The following is a 20,601-nucleotide window of genomic DNA, read 5'->3' as shown; positions in this document are numbered from 1 at the left end:
GCTGCCCCTGTCAGCTGTTTGAGTATTTTTATAGTTTTGCAAAGAGAAAGTCAACGAAAATTGAAATAACGCGCACTTTTCTCAATTTAATGTTTTATGTAGTTACTTTTTTGTTTGTTTTATTTTTAAATAATATCCGTGTTTTTGTGTCAACAACAAAACAATTATCATAAAAATACGTGTTATCTACTTTATCTACTTGTTTTAAACTGCAATTTAAAATTCACCAAGACCGGCTTAAAAAAACGTCCGTGTTTGTTGTGTGCTGAACTACTAACTCCAACTAACTCTAACTTTCTTCTATTAGATGTCGTCATGTTTCTAATTTTCTTGTGTAAGTTAAATAAATCGTATCTTCTTTATAACCCTCTATATCCACATATTCTTTTTTGTGAAACTCTTCTTTTGCTTTTCTAATAAGAACACGTATAGATCTGTGTATATCCTTATATTTGCGATTATTTTTATTTTTATACCGACTTCTTTCGTCGATTAATGCCAAGATTTCATCTGTCATCCAAACTTCTTTCTTTCTAGATCTGACCACGCTCACTTCATTATTTGCAACTTCCATTATTGTGTTTTTAATTTTCATAGATATTTCCTCAATGGACATGTCGTCGGGTTGGAAACTTAATAACTTCGTTTCAATTTCATTTTCGTTCTCAAATCGTATCCTCAAATCTGGGCTTTTTAATTTCTGTACATTGAGTTTACTCCTCGGTTGAGCTGAGCTTGTCGTTTTGAACTTGATATTGATTGTAACAGCTAGCAAGTTGTGATTAGATGGAACATCCGCACCGGGGAAAGTTTTTGCGAATTTTATTGAGTTCTTATATCTTTCGCTTATTGTTATAAAGTCGATTTGGTTACGAATGACCTTGTTTGCTGTATCAGCTGGTGACTTCCAGGTATAAAGTTTTCGTTTTGGCAGTTTAATGAATGTATTGGAAATAATCAACTTATTACTTCTGCAGAATTCAGCCAAACGATCACCTCTTTCGTTTCTTTCGCCTAGGACGAATTTGCCAACAATAGCATCATCCGTACCTTGGCCTATCTTGGCATTAAAGTCACCCATAACCACCAGAAAATCTCTTGACTTTGTACTTCTTATCAATGATTGTATTCCTTCATAAAATATTTCCATTTCATCATCAGGAGCATCACATGTGGGTGCGTAAACTTGAATTATATTTAAATTTACCGGCCACCCTTTCATTTGCACCATTATTAAACGAGCGGAATGATACACGACATTTGTTATCATATTTTTGGGTTCTTTTGATATAATAACTGCAACACCATGTTTGTTTCTTCTTCCATCGTCGCCACTGTAGTAGACATTATAATTGTCTATAGTACAGCTTCCGTGGTCTGGCCATTGCATTTCACTTACTCCCAAAATACCAATTTCATGTTTCTGCATTTCCCGTATTGTATTATTAATTTTACCGCTTTCGAACATACTCCTGACATTCGAAGTGACAATTTTATATGATTTATTATTACTGAATCTCATCTTAGCTGAACGGGAGATTCTTAGCACCCCTGCCCCATTTAAGGGGCGCCCGTACTCGGGGCCGTTGTTTTGATTCTCAGCCATGTTAGATAAATTGATTCATGTTTATTCATGTTTATCTTGGAAAAATAATAGTGGTGGTTTTCCGTTGCCTTCCACCGCTGTGCACATACCGTTTATATGGATACCACTGCGCTATCTGCTAATTCATGTACAACCATACTAATTGTCTCAACCTCTGCCTTTACATGATACTGAGAAACCAGCTGCCATTCCCCCGCACCATCTGTAACCTTTTATCGATACTACCTTCGGAAAGCTTACGGTGGGGGTTTGTTACGAAATTCACCATCTCCTTGCTGTTTGGAGGGAGGCATTCGCTATTTGACACCTGCGATGCGCCCTGTAGGGGTTACAGCCTCCCCTGAGGCTGTTATTTCTACGGTTAAAAGAAATTAGAAAACAAAATTTAATTTGAGTGGGAATTAAAAAAGTTATACCAATTTTAAGAAAAATTTTGTAGATATCCGTAGACTATTTTTGCTATGTATACGAGAGCTGCATTATATATTTCTGTCCTAATAATGCAAATGCGAATATTTATCATCAAAAATTGATTTATTGTTTTTCAAAGTATTCTCCAGCCTAATTTATACACTTTTGCATGCGCTCAAACCAAGCATTTTTTTCACTCCGATTAAGACACCTCCAAAACATGGTTTTTGACCGCTTCAACAGCATCTGCTGGCGTTGACCCCGCATTTTTTTCTTGATGTGCGAAAATAAAAAGAAGTCATTGGGTGCCAAGTCAGGGCTGTACGGCGGATGACCCATCAAGAGAACAAAAACGAGAACAAACCTTTTTTACAGCCAGGTGTTCATGCAATAAAGAATGTATGCTGGTAGGAGAAATGCCCAAGGAAGCCTCTATCTCACGGTATGTCACATGACGATCTTGCGTTATCACTTCACGCACGGCATCAATGTTCTCTGGCACAACGGCCTTCACGGAATTCGTCGTTGAGCGATCGTCGGCCACGCTGCTATAGGATGGTGCTTCATCGCAATACAAAGATTTAAGTTCATCAATGCACTCTTGTCGTGATAATCCACGTCGAAAGTTGTGAAAAATGATCACACGAAAATGTTCACGTGTTAATTCCATTTTTTGGCCGAGATGAATTTTTCAAGTCTGTATAAATAAAACAATTCAGAATTAAATGACATCACGTTCTGAGTGTTGTTGTGCTAAAAAATGTCAACCTTTTCAATGGAAATGTCAGATTACACCTGGCAACACTTAGTGTTGCCTAGACCAGAAATATATATAGCAGCCCTCGTAGAAGATAACTCTACAGAAATTAGCATTGCTAGTTATTGCAGGAGACTTCTTCTCCGAAAGAGTCAAATACTCGACTGCGCTAATAGAATAAATGATGAATAGCATTGCACAGGCTTATAATGCTTCCATGCCTAAAATGGAAAGGTCAACTCGAAATAAACCGAATACTCGTGCTTCGCATTTACTCGAGGCACGAAGGCTAACGAGAGCACAAAGAATGAATAAAAATCAAAGCAATATGGTTAAGTAAGAAGAATTGAACGAAGACATAAATAGTAATCAATGGAGCATAGGATGCAAGATTGTAACAAAAAAGCTGAGTACCAGACAACCGAACTAAAAAAATTAAGGAAATAGTTGACACATATTCCCGTCACATATCTAACTTTTAAGCAGATCAGAAGAACTATTTGCAGCTGCTAGTGCGCTAAAATATAACAAAAGTCCGAGTCTAGATGGATCACTGGTTGAAATACTTAGGTGATTGCTAACAAATGACTACATATACTACTGAACATCTAAAATGCTTGTTTAGTAGAGGGCAACTTTTATGAAATTTGGAACAAGCTAAAATTGACATTAATCAGTAAGGAGAAGCATGAACAAAACGTGCTGATGTATACACACCAATCTGCATACCTCACACCGCTAGAAAGCTTGAAAGGCTGATTAAATCTTGTGTTATTGCAGCAGTTGATCTAGCAGAAGATCTGTCATCGATTTACATATTGATTCAGGATAGGACACTTCATGTTGAGTGCAATAGAAGATATGATCAAAAAAATAAAGACTGCACAGGTTGGCAGCTACAATTCAACAAACATTGTTTCGCTGGCACCGTTTGATGTACACAATCTGTTTAAAAGTGTGAGATGGATTGGCATTCTCGATACGCTGAAAAACAAATTCAAATATCGTATTGTAGTTTATGACACTCGTAATGGACCAATATAAAAGCAAATCATATCTGGAGCAACATAAGGACGTCCTCGGACCTGAGCTGTGGAACGATAACTTTCAATGGTACCCAAGACCTAAAAATGCCTAAAGATACACACTTCATGGCATTTGCAAACGACATTGTCATAAGGGCGCGAAACACAGAAGATGTGCAATGGATAACAAATATGGTAAGATGATGACGCTCTCAAACTCGCCGCGGAGAGAACTGAACTGGTTTTTCTCGGAAGAAAGCACATGCAGCCAAGAGTTGAGATGAGAGTATGTGGCAACACTAGATTGTTAGATTAGATTCTAGATTAACGTTTTTGGCCTAGATTGAGGAAGTGGTAATCAAGCTTAGAAAAACTGCAGCAGCATTGAGTAGACTTATAAGATATATAAAAGGACTCACGCAGAGTAAAAATAGTTCCTTCCCATTATAGTCATAATCACTGTCATCACTTACTTGATTTTCTTGTAAGGTTGTAAGATGTAGGCAGATACAGTATGAGCGCAGTAAATTATCAGTGTCAGTGCAACGAACTATAACTTTGGGGATATCCTCAGCGTTCCCTATCGTTTCTGAACCAGCGGTACTGGTAATTAGTAGCAATATGGTCATTGATCAGCAAGGTTGGGACTTAGATGACTGTAAACGATGACCGCAAGGTCACCCAAACGAAATGCAACGCAAGTCGGAGTTTTTTTCAAGAACGGTGACAGAAAAAATGATCGAAAACAAAGACTGAAATCGTATAGCAATATTTCCTGGAAATATACTGAGGTTGAAAAAAGTAGAAATTGAGAGAAGGCAGCTAGAGTAAGCAGTTGTATCACTCCAACACGAAGTGCAAGGCTAGCCACCTGAAGCAGCAATGTGTCATAGGCGCAGGTCAAACTGATGGAAGTAGTTCTGGAGTAGGAATAATAAAGTAATACCTGCTAGGTTAACAACAAAATTATTAAAAATTTTAAAAACATAACTATACATATATATCAAAAACATAAAAACATTTAACGACTTTCAAACAGGCATTTAGGCATAACAAACAAATAATTCTACTGAAAGATAAAATAATACAAAATATGCGAAACATAATTCTCCACAACTATAATTACCAAATAACCTTCGCTATATATAACATAGTCAAAGCAATAGTACTTTTACACTATAACATAACATTGTAACTTATACTACATAATGAAATAGGCTAAATACTAGTTAATTTTAGAAACCGATCATTTCATTTTAGTTTTTTAAAGAAATACTTAAGCTTATGAAACTACAAACTTAATACAACGGTCCAAATATTATCTTGAATACAAAAAAACCAACAATAATAAAAATAGTGAAAAGAATAGCTATATAAATAGAACATTACAAAATGAAACAGCATTTTGCAACCTAAATGACCTAACTCTAGAAAAACATATTTATCTTAATGATATGCCTAAAACTTTAATTAATTACGGACTGTTTCAAAATGCAGAAGTTAACGTAACTAAATAAACTAAACAGTAATTAGTATTACTATGATTTGCAAAATAACGGTACAGTTTTTTCAAGCCCCTTGTAGAATTAGCTGTATTAAATGCAAGAAGAAAGTTGTGCAGGAATTACTTTCCGGCACAACTAGTGGACCTAGTTACTGAAAGTAATTTTTTGAATATCATAATTTAGATATTCATTTTTCAAAAATTAAACCAACCAATTAATCAATTAAATATAATTTTGTGCATCGTAATGATATACATAATTCAGGCGGATGCTTAAACTTGCATAATTTTAAGGCGATGGGAACACTGATGCGAATGGGAGTGTAAAAGAAAGGCAGTTAGTTAGTTGTTGATTGAACACCGAGTGATTAGGACGGTAGTGAACGAGCTGTTAACAACTGAAACATTAAATTACTGTTCATATAACATTATGAAATCACACTTGATACGGTTAATAACATATTTTCTTTAATTATCATATCGAATAACATATGACAGGTATGTTTTTTATTCGTATTACAATTGAATACGCAGAAACATCAATGAGACTCCACTGGGCAAACTTGTGTGCTCCGCTGACATAACGAAAAATTACGCGGATAATCGGTTATTATATACAAAAGCAAAAGGAATGAACGTATAAAATTCCTAAACAACGTGAATTGCAAATTGCAATTGCAGCAAACGGTAATTGATTACTCTAAAAATTTACCCGCGCGTATGTTTAAACTCGAAAAAGCAAATTTTAAAATGAAATTAAGTGAAAAATACGAAACGATAAGCAGTTTGTGTATTTTACTTGTCAACAAAAGGGACACATTTTTTTGAAATGTTCACAACCACAAAGTAGACGTAGAGTCAGCGATGGAACGTGTATGACAAAAACGGTGAATTATATGGTTATTCAAGAAAATAATTCTGAGAAAGTTGTTTTGATAAACGGTAATACGTTTACGGCGCTGATCAATACTGGCAGTCAATGTAGGCAGACGGCAGCGAATTATCTCAAATGCGTTAAAGAAAATATGAAAATTAAAGAAAAAATTAAAAAAGGAAAATTAAAGATAAATAGATTTTGCGGTGGAGTTGTTTTCGCACATACAAAAATACGCGTGAACTTGAAAGTAGATACTTTTCAACGCGGTGTTTATATGTACGTATTAGTCAACTAACTGTTACAGGTTTTCTTCTATTAGGACAAGATCTGTTTAAAGATATGCTAGTGACGGTTGTAAACGGGAAAGCTACATTTGAAAACGTGTTTGATGAGATTGTTAAGCAAAACGAACACAAGCGGTAATGGGAACGATGAAGTCAAATGTGAAATCGATTAACGGGTTATTAAAGATAAGCTAATTAGTTTAATACTGATGTGTTTGCAACGTGTGTGAGTGAGATTGGATGTACTGATCTCACGAAAATGAATATTTAACTTGATACTAACAAGTCCAAAAACCGTTCTGTATACCTGAACTGAATAAACGTGTAATCGGAGATATGAGGAATTACTTGATACTGACATTAATTCTGAGTACGCAAGTCTCACGAGTTAAACCCAGATGGTATTGCTCCGGGGATAACTAAAAAAAAGCAGTACACAAGTTCAAAACACTAGAAAATGTTACAGAAGTCAGACACTTCCTTGGTTTGAGTTCGTATTTTAGAAAATTAGTGTCAGGGTATGCAGCTATTGGAGTTCCATTAAGTTAGGTAATGCGAAACGGTCAAACGTTTAAGCGGACAAACAAAGAAAACGATGCATTCGAAAAGTTAAAGACAATATTAATCTGTCGACTTGTGCTAGCTGCATACAGGACTGAAGACGAACACCAAGTACATACATATGCGACCGCTGTAAGATTTGCAGGCACATTAATGCAAAAATAGCGTGACGGATGGAAACCGGTTATTTAATTTAGCAACTGCTACGGATAACGAGAAGAAGTACCACAGCTATGAACTCGAAGCTCTTACAGTAGTAGGAACAAAAGTGATAACGCAAAAAGTCTGTCCCTTAATCATTTAGACTACGTAGCACATAAACCAAGAGTTTTGTAGTAGTGTTTTGAGCACACTAGCACTTTAGCTGTTGCTTTTAGATATTTTGAATTGACAGACTATCACTTGAGCCGTATAAAGTAAAAAGTGAAATTCTACTTTCAATCTGATTTTTTATTGTTCATATTGCTGTTTATATTCAAAATTACAATAAGCAATAAGCAATAATTACAATAATAAATAAAATGCATATATCATCAAATTATAATATTTACAATTTAGTATTAAATTGAAAAATTAACATAATTCAATATATGCATTAATTTGCAGTATATAAAATACAACTAATCAATTGATAAATTAGTAAAAAAATACATTAATTTACAATTACCAACTGTCTCACATACAAAGGCAAATACTTTCGTTAGTGCACTGACCACGAAAAAGTTGATATTGCAATATCACACTTTTGGTGATCAATGACGGACAAGGCAATGGCTTAAAAACAAAATAAATAGTACGTGAATTATTCAAGTAAACAAATTAATACAACATATATTTACACTGCAAAAAATTTAAATAATAAATTTACAAATATAACTTAGAATGGTATGACTTCATCCAAATAAAATATGACTAGTAATAACTAAAATATTACATAATCTAATTTAAAAACAAAAACTCTGCGGAACATAAAAGCCTAACCCTTAACAAAAGGAAAGGAATATGGATAAAAGCTATCACTGACTATAATGCGTTTAAAACGGTTATTATTAAATGGAAGTTTATACCACGTATCGCAAGGTGGTGGCTTCGTATTCAGGAAAACGACATCGAAATAGAACATCGTACTAATCAACGAATGACTCATGTAAACGCATTGAGTCGAGCACCGGATGAAAAATCGCGTGAGTTAGAAACAGCATCCCTGCGAATCGAAAAAGTACAAGTAAGCAGTGATGATTGGCTCTTCGGAATACAGCTTCAAAATGATTCCATCAAACAAACAGTCGATAAATTACGGAATGGTAATTCAATGGTAAGCAAATATTTTATTATATAACACGGCAGATTATGCGAAAAGACGATAGACACAAGTCTTTGGATGGTTTCAAAAGGGTTGCGATGGCAAATTGTATACAACGCACGCGATAAATCCGGACATCTTGTTTTAAGAGAAACCGATCGCACGAATAAGTTTTTTTTTTTTTTATTTGTATTTAAACAAAATGAAGAGTTTAAATTTACAACAACTAGTCATATTGACTAACACGAGGTTTTTTTTATTACAAGTAAGTTTACCTAAGGCTATCTAGGGTGAGCATATAGATACGAACTAGTCATCTCCTTGCTGGTTGAAACGCCTCAAAAGGTTTGAAGCGGCATAAGCGTCTGTGAGTGACATCACAAAGTAGCGCTGGAATAGTGCTGTTTAAGTGTTGTCTCAGCCTGTCATAATGTTTTTTAGCAGCCTTCTGAATTTCTTGCTTGACAGTAGGTATTTCAAGGTCACGATGTAGATCAGAATTTCGCTCGTACCACGGAACGTTAACTGCATCCCTGATTGCTTTGTTTTGAAATCTTTGCATCATATCTATTATATGTTTTTTCGCACAACCCCAGATTTGGACACCATAGAGCCAGACCGGCTTGAAGACTTGTTTATAGATCATAAGCTTGTTTTGCTGAGATAATTTAGATCTCTTTCCAATAAGCCAATTTAAATTTTTGTATCTTATTTTTAGCTCATTTAATTTTTTCTTGACGTGTACCTTCCATCTCAGTTTGGCATCTAGACTCATACCCAGATATTTCGCAGAATTTGCAACTGGAATATTTCGCTATTTAGAAATAATGAAATTTGATTTTCTTTTTTGTTAGTAAACTACATGATTAGATTTTAAACTGTTTACTATCAGCTTCCATTTATTTGTCCATTGGTCAATTTCTTGAAGAGCGATTTGAAGCTTAGTGGTAGACACCTTGTTGTTTGGACCTGTAGCCATTAATATCGTGTCATCTGCAAAAGTTCTAACAATACATCTTGGGTTCACTGGCAAATCATATGTGTACAGCAGGTACAGCAATGGGCCTAGTATACTCCCCTGAGGGACCCCGCGATTTATAGGATATAATTGCGAATAAGTGAACACATGTGATTTCCTCGCATGCACAACTTTATTTGCTTAACAAAACGACTTCTCGAACTCCACAGAATTATTGTTTAACTTCAAACCAAGAGATATACTAAAGAATAATATAGTGCTTGCTCTGCAGCAGGATTACATTTTGAACGACAATTTAATAAACGATCATAATGCAGCAGTAAACCGGCTGAATAAAGAACGGCTAAAGGCTAAACAACGTTATGACAAAAAGCACTCAACACTGACTAAGTATAATGCCGACGACTTGGTTGTGGTAGAGTACGAGGCACTATGTACCGCCATCCATTTCAAGTCACACACATACTAGCTAACGACCGCTATGTGCTACAAGATATACTCAGTTCCCAACGTACTCAACGCCATTATTTGACGGCATACTCCAGCGACAAAATAAAATTATGGTACGCTGCACAGCAGATCTGTGACGGAGAAGTGGAAGGTGGTGACGATGACGAATGAAATAACTTAACCATCATGGATCAAGGTCGAGCCAAAGCAGCCGGAAAGTCTGAGCTGCAAGAAAATGGCTCTCCATGCGGTGAAGGGGTTAGAATATTCCCGCGGTAGGCATGTCTGTCGTAAGAGGCCACTAAAATCCCGGTGTTACGCCAACACTTATTTAGAAAGCGTACATGGTAGTAAGTAATCGCATATATGGATTTCTTATCAGCGGTCCACGTGATCACTTTCACAACAAATTTTTAAAGATCATAAGATAAAAAAATTACATATGGTAGAAGGGGATTACTATATCTTTAAATTTGGTTTTTGAGTTAAGTACAGAACTTTAATAGACTTTATTCAAATAACTTTAATTTACTTTATATAACTGAACAAAATATTTAATAACATAACTTTAATATACTTTATTTAACTGAACAAAATATTTAATTACGACGCTATCCAACTGACGCTATTCAAAGAACTCCCGTTACTCTCGTTCACTCACTTTTGACATTCGCTGTCACACATATGTTAGGTGACCACATGTTGTTAAAATTTTAAGGTGCTCAGTTGTGCGTTTCTGATGTAGGTTAACAGTCGGCCCTTCCTGACGTCAAGCGTTCTCGCGCTCGGAATCAGTTTCTTCTTCGTACGGCAATTGACACCATACCTTTAGGAGATCAGACGCATAGATTGATTTATAATGTCGTTGTTTTCGATCAGATCCTGGTAGGTCTTCAATGACGTAACGATCATTATCGATAACTTCGGTGACTACGAACGGTCCTTTATATCGACATTCAAGTTTGCGGGACGTGCCTGTGGATGCTGGTTCTCGTTCTGCCAGAACTAAATCACCTTGCTCATATTTCGTTGGTTTCCTTTGTTTATCGTCGAAACGCTTTTTCGCATTACCTGTTTACTATCGGTGTTATTAGCAGCAAGTAATCGTTGTCGGTGGAGTTTTTCTTCGAGAATTTGGATCAGCTTGTTACCTAATATGTCGCGTGGCTTGAATCCAAAAAGCAATTCGTTTGGAGATTTTCCCGTCTTTTGGCTAATCAGTGAGTTCAATGTACATTGAATGCTTCGTAGTTGCTCGCCCCAGGTGCGGTCATCTTGTGTTGATGGTTGCAGCATGGATAAAACGGTGCGATTAAATCGTTCGACTTGGACATTGGCTCGTGGCGTACGGACTGCGTTGCGTATGTGTTTGATTTGTTGATCGTTACAGTATCTTTCAAATTCTTTTGACGTAAAGGCGGTACCACGATCACTTATTATATTTTCAGGGGTTCCAACGTAACTGGTAACTTCATTCAGAATGGCGATGACTTGTTTAGTGTTCGTACTTTTCACTGGTCTGACGATGAGAAATTTTGTGAAACTGTCCACAATAATCAGGATATACTCGTTTAACTTTCGGCTTCGGGAAAAAGGTCCCAGGTGGTCAATGTGTATTGTTTTGAACGGAATAGGCTCCATTTTGTCGCAATGTAACTCACCTTTCTTTTTACCTCCTCGACGCTTAGTGAAGGCGCAATCAATACACGCTTTCACAAAAGATTTGACAAAGTTTTGCATTCGAGCGAACCACATAGACCGTAGTAAGTATTCAATCGTTCGGTCAACGCTTAAGTGTCCTGTTTTAACATGTGCATCATGTGTCATCTTCCATCGCAAAGCCTTTGGTATTACGAAGAGCTGTTGGTTTTTATACCGTTTGTACAGTCGTCCGTTAATTATTTTATAGTCGTTAATAATATCTGAATCCTTCTCCTCAATTTTCATTACGATTTGTTGAAATTTGCTATCTTGTAATTGCATACTGTAAAGCCAATCTGCCTCAGTTATTTCCGCCTTCCAGACTCGCAAAGTCGCTTCCTCACGATCGCAACCGTCTTCGTTAGACATACGATTTAGTGCGTCGACGTTCGCCATTCGTTGCTCGCTTTGATGTTCGATGATGAGGTCATAGTCTTGGATACGAAGCCAACATCTGGCTATACGAGGTATGATTTCTCGCTTTTGCGTGGCCAATTTTACAGCATTGCAATCGGTAATGACCGTAAACGACTTTCCATAGATGTAATATTTAAAGCGGTCCACAGATTCGACAACTGCAAGCTTTCCTAATTCGTAACTGTGATATTTCCTTTCCAGCGGTGTGGTAGATCGACTAAAGTACGCCACCGGCTTCCAATCTCCGTTGTCATTTTGGAGTAAAACACCTGTGAGTCCAATGGCACTCGCGTCTGTATGCACTTGATGGTCAGCTTCCACTCGGTAGCCCGTTAATACTGGTCCGGTTGTTAGTGCTTCATTTAGACTCACAAAGGCGTTTATTTGTTGACCTGTCCATTTAAAGATGGCGTTTTTCTTAAGTAATCGTCGCAACGGTTCGGATATAATTGCGTAGCCTGGTATAAACTTACGGAAATATCCCGTTAACCCTAAATAGCGCCGCACCTCTGTTTGCGTTGTAGGCATGTTGAAATTTCGGATAGCTTCGGTCTCAATTTCATCCGGCGTTATCCCGTTGGGTCCCAACTGATGTCCCAAGAATTGGATAGTATCTTTCAGAAATTCGCATTTTTTTAAATTCAATGTTAAATTAAATTCTTTTATTACACCTAAAATTCGTTGAAACTTTCCGAGAAGTTCTTCTTCATCATTGCCGCCGACAAGCATATCGTCCATGTAGTGAATCATATCGCTGGGTTCCAAGCGCGTTTTAATTTTTGCCATCAATTGTTGAAACAGGACTGGTGCGTTCTTCAGCCCGAACGGCATCCGTTTAAACTCATACATACCATCAGGAACCACAACTGCAGTATATTTACGACTGTTACGTTCTATAGGAATTTGATAATAACCACAGTTAAGATCTAACGATATGTAGATTCGATACTTCGTTGCTTCTTGTAAACTTTCTTCGATATTGGGCATTGGGTAGCATTCTTTTCGAGTGAATTGATTAATTCAATTTTCATTTCTACTACACTAGTTTTGCCGATTCCATCCATACCTGTAGCTAAACATTCTCGGAATTCATTCATCACCTCTAACAGCTTTCCCTTAGAGTCTGAATTTACAGTGTCCATATACACGTCATCTTCCTTTATTATCGTAATTCAACACACAATCTTTGAAGACGTGCAACGTCACGGTTTATCAATCTCATCGATTTTTAAATCCGTCTCAATTTGTAACTCAGATCGTTCTATACCATCACCGAATCCACCGATGGTAAATAGGTTTTTGCTGCGCGTACCACCAATATCGTTGGCAAATGTTTCCCGGACCATATTACATTCGCCACCAATCGTTATTTTCTTAAGAAATTTATTGTCGATAATACTTGTTTTTCGCACGAAAGCTGATGGTTTTCCGCAATTTTGCTGTCCATTTTTGGGGTGCACCTTATTACAATCTATACAACGAGGACGTTTTAGGGGTCTTGCACAATTTACTGACAAGTGCCCTGACTCACCGCAATTGTAACACATAACATTCTTTGCCTTACTGAACGATTGTATTCTTTGTTCGCTTTCACCCGCATTATGAAAAGGCTTTTCCTTTATCTTATTGCAATTTTGTAAAAAGTTACATGCTTCACGCATTTCTTTAACGGATATGAATTTTTGCGGAGCAATCGCCATTTGTAGTTCTCGATGTTTTAATCCTTCTCGGGCGTATTTCGTGATAGCCATCTCACTAAGATTATGACGTCGTCCTAGCGCAGAGACACGAAAAATGAACTCAGTTATTGTTTCGTTTTGCCTTCGAGCAATACGCGACATATTGTAATGTATATCCGCTTCATCGTATTTGCAACCGAACTCGGTGACAAGCTCATTTGAGAACTCTTTCCAGGTAGCATGCATTCTTGGTGACGCGTCCACCCACATGCGCGCTACACCCTTCAAACGGCTATACACTGCAAGAAGCACACTTTTTTCGGGCCACGCATATACAGACATAACAGCTTCAACCCGTTCGACAAATTGCGTAGCCGTAATAGAATCTTCATTCGTTGGGTCGAATTCGGGCAAGACTTCTACGATTTCTCGTATAGAATGCGCGTTACGGTCCTTACTAGGCATTTCTGAAGTACTGTTTTGATTGTTTCTAACGTTATTCTGGTTAATGGCTACTTGTTGCGCCATTTGCCACAGTTCGCTAATTTGTTTTCTCAATTCTTCGTTTTCACCCCGCAATTCCTCATTATCGTTTGTAAATTGCAAAACTACGCCGCTTGACTTCACGTGTTCAATTAATCGTGCAACTAATTCCCCCTTATTGCCTGTAGTGGATAACTCTTGCTGTTGTAAGAAGTCCTTCAACTGTTCCTTCGTCAGTGATTCGATGGTCACCATCATTACGTGACCACATGTTGTTAAAATTTTAAGGTGCCCAGTTGTGCGTTTCGGATGTAGGTTAACATATCTGAAGTATCATACGTCACCAAAAGGTTTGAATAGACTTGGTCTGACTTTTCTTTTTTTATATTTTACATATAATTGTATTGTATCTAAAACTAATCCGATATTTTACAAATTTTTAATAACATTATTAACATAAATGATAGTCGTGCTACGTATGTCCCCTTTGAAACATCGCTATAAAGAACTTATTTCAGTTTTAAGTTTTACAAAGATCAATTTTCGGTCTTCTTTTCAGTCTTGTGAATAGTTGTGGGTGTGTCAGTAGATTTGAAGCCAAAATGTTTGAATGCGATCTAATACAATTAGCGTATGCGCCAGCGATGCTTTTCGCTTCATCCTTAACTAGTGGTATTTTAAGGTCACGATGAATTTGTGAAGTACTACGGAGCTTTCGCTATCATTCGCAGAGTCTTTGTAATATTTCAATATTTGAATTTGAACCTGTTCCCCACAGTTGGATGCCATATGACCAAACAGGTTTTAAAACACATTTGTAGAGAATGATTTTATTTTCCAGAGTAAGAGAGTAGTGTTGGTTGAGCAACCAAGACATATTTCTTAATTGAATACCAAGTGATTTCCTTTTGTTGAATATGTGCGTTTTCCACGTTAGACCTCTGTCTAGATGAATTCCGAGGTATTTTGAAGCAGTTGACTGTGGTACCACAATATTGTTCAGCTTTATTTCCGGACAAGTTGCTCTTCTTAGTGTGAAAGTGACATGAGATGACTTGGACTCATTCGCTTTTATACGCCAACGCCTTAGCCAAATTGAAATGTCATCGAGACTAGCTTGTAGAATCAAAGAGGCGGTTGTTGGGTTTTTAGATGTAGCCAAGACTGTCGTGTCATCCGCAAATGTCCCAGTGAAGACACCAGTTCTTGCTGGTAAGTCATGTGTAAATATTAAATATAACAATGGACCTAAGACGCTGCCTTGCGGTACTCTAGCTTTTATGCAGTGAAGTGATGAGATATGATCTTCAAACTTTACATAAAAATGATGTTTTGAGAGATATGAACGTAAAAACACATACAAGTTAACTAGTAATGCCATTTTTAATTGATAAAAAAGACCATCATGCCACACGCGATCAAATGCTTGTGAAATATCCAATAACGCTGCCGAGCAATATTCCTTTTGGTCAAACGCCGAGTGTATTTTTTCTACTATTCTATGTACCTGTTCTATTGTGCGGTGACCTTGCCTGAATCCAAATTGATGGTTTGGCATAACTTCATGTAATTGAATTATGAGCAAAAGACGTTTTAAAAATAGTTTTTCGAGTACTTTTGACACAATTGATAGCAGCTGATTGGACGATATGACCTTACATCCTCGCCTGGTTTACTTGGTTTAAGTATCATTTTGTCCTGAGATGAGTTGCTGAGATGAGCTCATATCCAGTGCCTTACGATCTTGCAAATTCGCGATTTCTGTAACTAGTTCATTTTTTCAAAACTTTATTATTGAAATATCCATTTGGTGTATTTCATCCAGATATGTTAAAACCTTCTGCTCAGTGTATAGGTCATATATATTATTATGGGGAGTAAACACGTTTTCCAGGTAGTTAGCAAATAGAAAAGCTTTCTCATCTGTAGTGGTGGATTATAATCCGTTGTATCGCTCAATTTTTTATTTAGCTTCCACAACAAATAATTTGTTAGGTGAGTCGGCTCTTAGCTTCGAAGAAATGATTGCGTCGTTTGCTCATGAGAATGATGAAGAAGCGATTTTAGCTCTTTTGTTATTTTATTTAGACGACGTTTGTCATCTAGAAAACGTGTTCGTTGCCAGTTTTTTCTTGCCTTTCGTTTTTTCCTGATCTTTCTGATAATAACCTGGCTATAGCGTACCTGCATGCCATTGTATTGTTTATTGAATGGAGTGGATTCCCATGCTGCATTTTAGACACATCGAGTAAAATATTCACGATCTTTTGTTGAAGTAAGGCATGAGCCCCAGAATTTATTCTTTGCGTTATAGTCTCCGCCTGCTATAAAGCGACTTCCTAAAGTTTTGAAGAACTTAATATAAGACTCCTTCTTTAAATTATGTTTTGGAGGGCAATATACTGCAGATACTAAGAGCGGGCCATCTTTAGTTTCGACTATGATATTCTTGGCTTGAAACTCTTTTGTGCAATAGTGAGTAGTTTCATAATGTTTCACGTTATTTTTTATCAGTATTGCCGAGCCCCCATGCGCCGTTCCATCTGGATGAATTGATTGGTACAAACGGTAGGAGGGAATTTTAAAAACGCTTTTCTGAGTAAAGTGAGTTTCGGAGATTAGTAAAATATCTACATTATTTTTGCTTAAGAATAGTTTTAATTCAGATGAATGGTGTGACAGTCCGTTAGAATTCCAAAGGACTAATTTCATGGACATGGTGTTGTTTTGGAAATAAGGTTTACTACCAGACTTATCATTGCTGTAATTTGACTCATTATTTCCTTCAGAAATTTCATCATTTCGCGTAATTCTCTTAGAAGCGGATCACTTTATTGAAGAGCATTGTTTGTTTCAAAATTTCCTATACTGAAGTTTTTTTGTTGTGTTTGATTTGATTGGGTACTTGCCACTTGGGCGTATGTTAACTTGGGCTGGTTTAATTGTTCGTTTTATTTAACAGATTGTTTCACAGCGTCTTTTCTTTCAACTTGAGAAGGCAGAATTTTTTCTCTTAATTTAGGAAAAGTACTTGTTTGCAAATTTTTATAGCAGAGTATCCTATGTAATTAGCAGGATGATTTCCTTCGCAGAGTACACATTTAACATCACTTGACCTAGATTTTTTAGTACAATCAGCTGAGGCATGATCACCAGCACACTTTATGCATTTCGGTTGTCGACGGCAGCCAGATTTTGTGTGGCCATACTGTTGGCATCTAGAACACTGAGGTAATTCTCGTTTAGGGCGAGGTGGTTCAAATGTGACGCGACTATGGAGTAAAGTTTTTACTTCATAAATGTCTTTGTTATTAGGTTTTTAATCTAACTTAACTACAAACATAGGCAGAGCTTTTTTGGTTTGGCAGTGTTTCATATTCCAGACGTTTGTGGCGGAATTTCCATATTCGTGAAGTGCTATTTTTATTTCAGTCGGTTGTACAGATGGATGCATGTTTCTTAAAATGGCTTTAAAACTTCTTTCGTATTTTGGCTAAAATGTATAGAATTCAGTGTTTCGTTTTCCAATTGCTTTACAATTTTGGAAAATGTTTCTGAATTTTTTGGCTGAATTTTGATCCGATTTGAAGATATGACCTTAATATCGTATAGACCAGGAACAAATTCATTAAGTATCGCTATCGATGGGTGAATGTTATCAACTCTGGCTTGGGAATTTTTTCATCTTTTTTTTGGTCTGCATTACAATTGTTTCCATTTTCATCCACAGGAAGTATTTCAAAACCATTATCATTAATTAGCCAGTATGACTCTAAATTCTTTTGAATTTAAAAATTTTCAGCGCTCCCTTTTTGTCTCTTTGAATGACTATATACGGTTCTTTTTCCAGTAATAGATTTTTCCATTTTCTTAATCGAAGGGGTGATATTTTTATCAACTAACTCACTAGTAGAAGAGAGCGTAGCTTTTGAATATTTTCATTATTTAACATTGCAAGTTGACTTTTCATACCTGTTTGGAGTTTTTTAACATTATTTTCAGTTTTGGCAAGAGCAGCAAGTTGTTGACTTTGGTTAGCGGCATCTATTGGCACATAGAAATTATTTTCCTCATTCTGCCGACGACTACTGCCCTCTGACGGAGGCGATCGTTCAACTGGCATTGAATCAGTATTTAATTTTTTTTTTATTTATTTTTATTTTTTTATTTAGTATTTATTTATGTTTAAATTAAAAGTAATAAATTTTTGTAAATATTTTATTATTAATATTCTATCAATTAATTTATAAATTTAATTTTAAGTGAACACAATTGCACAATTGCGCAGAATCCGATTAATTTTGCATCGACATAAAGTTCAGATATTTCAACGTTGATACAACCTCTTATACTACTATGGAAATCTACAATAATTGACAAAAAGGTGGTGGCGACCGATATTATGTTTATAAATATTTACTAATCATATTTACAAGGACTAATTAGTGAATTGGAAGAACCATGCATGAAAAAAATTTAGACTGATTCGCGATAGTTGAAACACTCTTTCGGCTTTTGTTTTTTTGTAAGAGAATAGGGAACGCTGCTATTTCAATCGTTGGATACGATTTGATCCAATCATATTCTGCAGATTTGCTAATGCATACTACTTATTAGCGCTTGTATCCGGCTAGGAGACATTTATAACTGCCGTCTTGTTATTTTTAAGTCGTTATACTGGTATAACAATATGCATTTCATTGTGGCTATAAGATAAAGTTTTTACATCATCACATTCATATGTAAATATTCATTACAGATCACCAGAAGTAAAATTAATGTTACTATTTCCAGATAAGTGTTTCTTCTTTTGTTTACATTACAATTTGTGTATCTGTAGTCACATTACTAGTTTTATTCTTACAATATTGATACTTTAGGCAAAATTTACAAGAAAAGTGCTGCAAAAGAATAGAATAACTAAACAAATTACAAGGCAAATAATTTGTATAATTGTGTAATTGTGTAGTTAACTAACAAACTTATGCTAAATAAATAAAATAAAAAAAACAAGTATACTAAATAAACAAATAAATAAAAATAAATAAATACGCGAAGGAACGCCTAAAATATTGATTGATTAATTCTTAAGTAAAATTGAAATTCATATTATTAATATATATATACGAAACCTTTTTCGTGCAATTTAAAATAGAACTTTGAAGATTTATAATTAAAAACGAATGTAAAAGCTTATTTTTCTAGAAAAGAGAGCGACGTCAAACTACTCAGAGACAGTTGGCTACTCAGCTACCAGCCAAAATATGCCAATGAATAGATCATCACCTTTGCATAGTAGAGGCACAAACCACTCACCTAGATTCTACTCAACAGCGGATGGTAGCTCTGAAATGCCAGCCACGAATAGCAACGCTAAAAAATCAATCCCAACGGCAACGCTCATACTTGGTAAGTGAAATTTCTTCTAAGCCATCAACAACTTCGAAAATTAACACAACATCAGTGCAACGAAATAACGCTGCGCAAAATGTTAACATAAAGCCAAATATCTTGAAGAAGAATAATAATAATCACCCTGATACACCCAAGGCCCGTAGCTTGGATAAATATATACAAATCATGAAAAGAAAAAAGACCGAAACCAGAAAATGCTAATAATACAAATTTGACAAAAACGCGAAAAATAGAAAATATTTCAACAGCGAATCGATTTGCCGTTCTAGCCGAAGAAAATTGCGATAAAGTTTCAACGCCCCTATATAGAATAGAGCTTGAGCAGATGGAAAGAAATTCAAATCGAACGAAGCTCACCCCATTTATTCTCTACAGTTCCTACTCTACAGAAAAATATTAGTAGAAGAACCGCACAAGCGTAAAAATCCGATACAATGTACTAATTGCCAGGAATATGGATATTCGAAGTCCTATTGCACACTCCGCAGTATCTGCGTTGCATGTGGCGATTTTCACCCCATTAAGGATGTCGAAAATATGATCCAACGTTTTATGGAAAATATGACACAATTTATGAACACCATGCAAAACATGATGTTGTGAATGATTCAAAATCAAAATATCCTACTTTCAATCCTATCCAAACCATGAATGCAATCAAAATTTGCTTCTGGAATGCTAACGGCTTAAGCCAACATAAAAACGAACTTGTATTGTTTTAACAATCACATCAAATGGACGTCATGCTTATCTCAGAAACCCATGTTAACAAGAAAAGCTACTTTAATATACCGGGTTACATACTCTACGATTCGAAACACCCCAGTGGACCCATTGACCTACGAAATTGAACTCTGGAGCTCTGCTTCTCCATCAAACATTGAAAAACCGCAAAGAGATCAATCAAAAATCCTCCGGCAAATAGTCGTTGCTTCCTGGTATAAAAAAAAACGAGAATATTTATAGAGATCTTCGAATTAACACAGTTACAGATGAAATTGACAGCAACACACAAAAGTACAAAATCAAACTCAGGAATCATCAAAGCTCATTGCAAACAATCTTATCCAAAGCACTGGAACCCAGCGACTCAAACGAACCTCTCGCGACTGTACGATGGAGAAAAATTACCGCATCAGTTGTCAAAGT

The 20,601-nt window shown here is 36.1% G+C and overlaps 1 protein-coding gene across 1 annotated transcript; it reads right to left on the bottom strand.

Moving 5' to 3' along the window:
- Positions 1-313: 313 nt before the first annotated feature.
- Positions 314-1,606, bottom strand: LOC119666084 (craniofacial development protein 2-like). The gene has a single exon (XM_038075359.1). The coding sequence runs from the start codon at positions 1,604-1,606 to the stop codon at positions 314-316; it is 1,293 nt and encodes a 430-aa protein (XP_037931287.1).
- Between the last annotated feature and the right edge of the window lie 18,995 nt (positions 1,607-20,601).

Source organism: Teleopsis dalmanni, chromosome 1 (assembly GCF_002237135.1).
Source record: "Teleopsis dalmanni isolate 2A chromosome 1, ASM223713v2, whole genome shotgun sequence".
NCBI classification, from domain to species: Eukaryota; Metazoa; Arthropoda; class Insecta; order Diptera; family Diopsidae; genus Teleopsis; species Teleopsis dalmanni.
Note: the sequence above shows the minus strand (reverse complement) of the source record. Positions and strands in the feature narration are given on the sequence as shown.

What these genes read in the sequence shown, in the direction of transcription:
- LOC119666084 (XM_038075359.1), bottom strand. Translation starts at nt 1,606, where the DNA reads ATGGCTGAGAATCAAAACAACGGCCCCGAGTACGGGCGCCCCTTAAAT.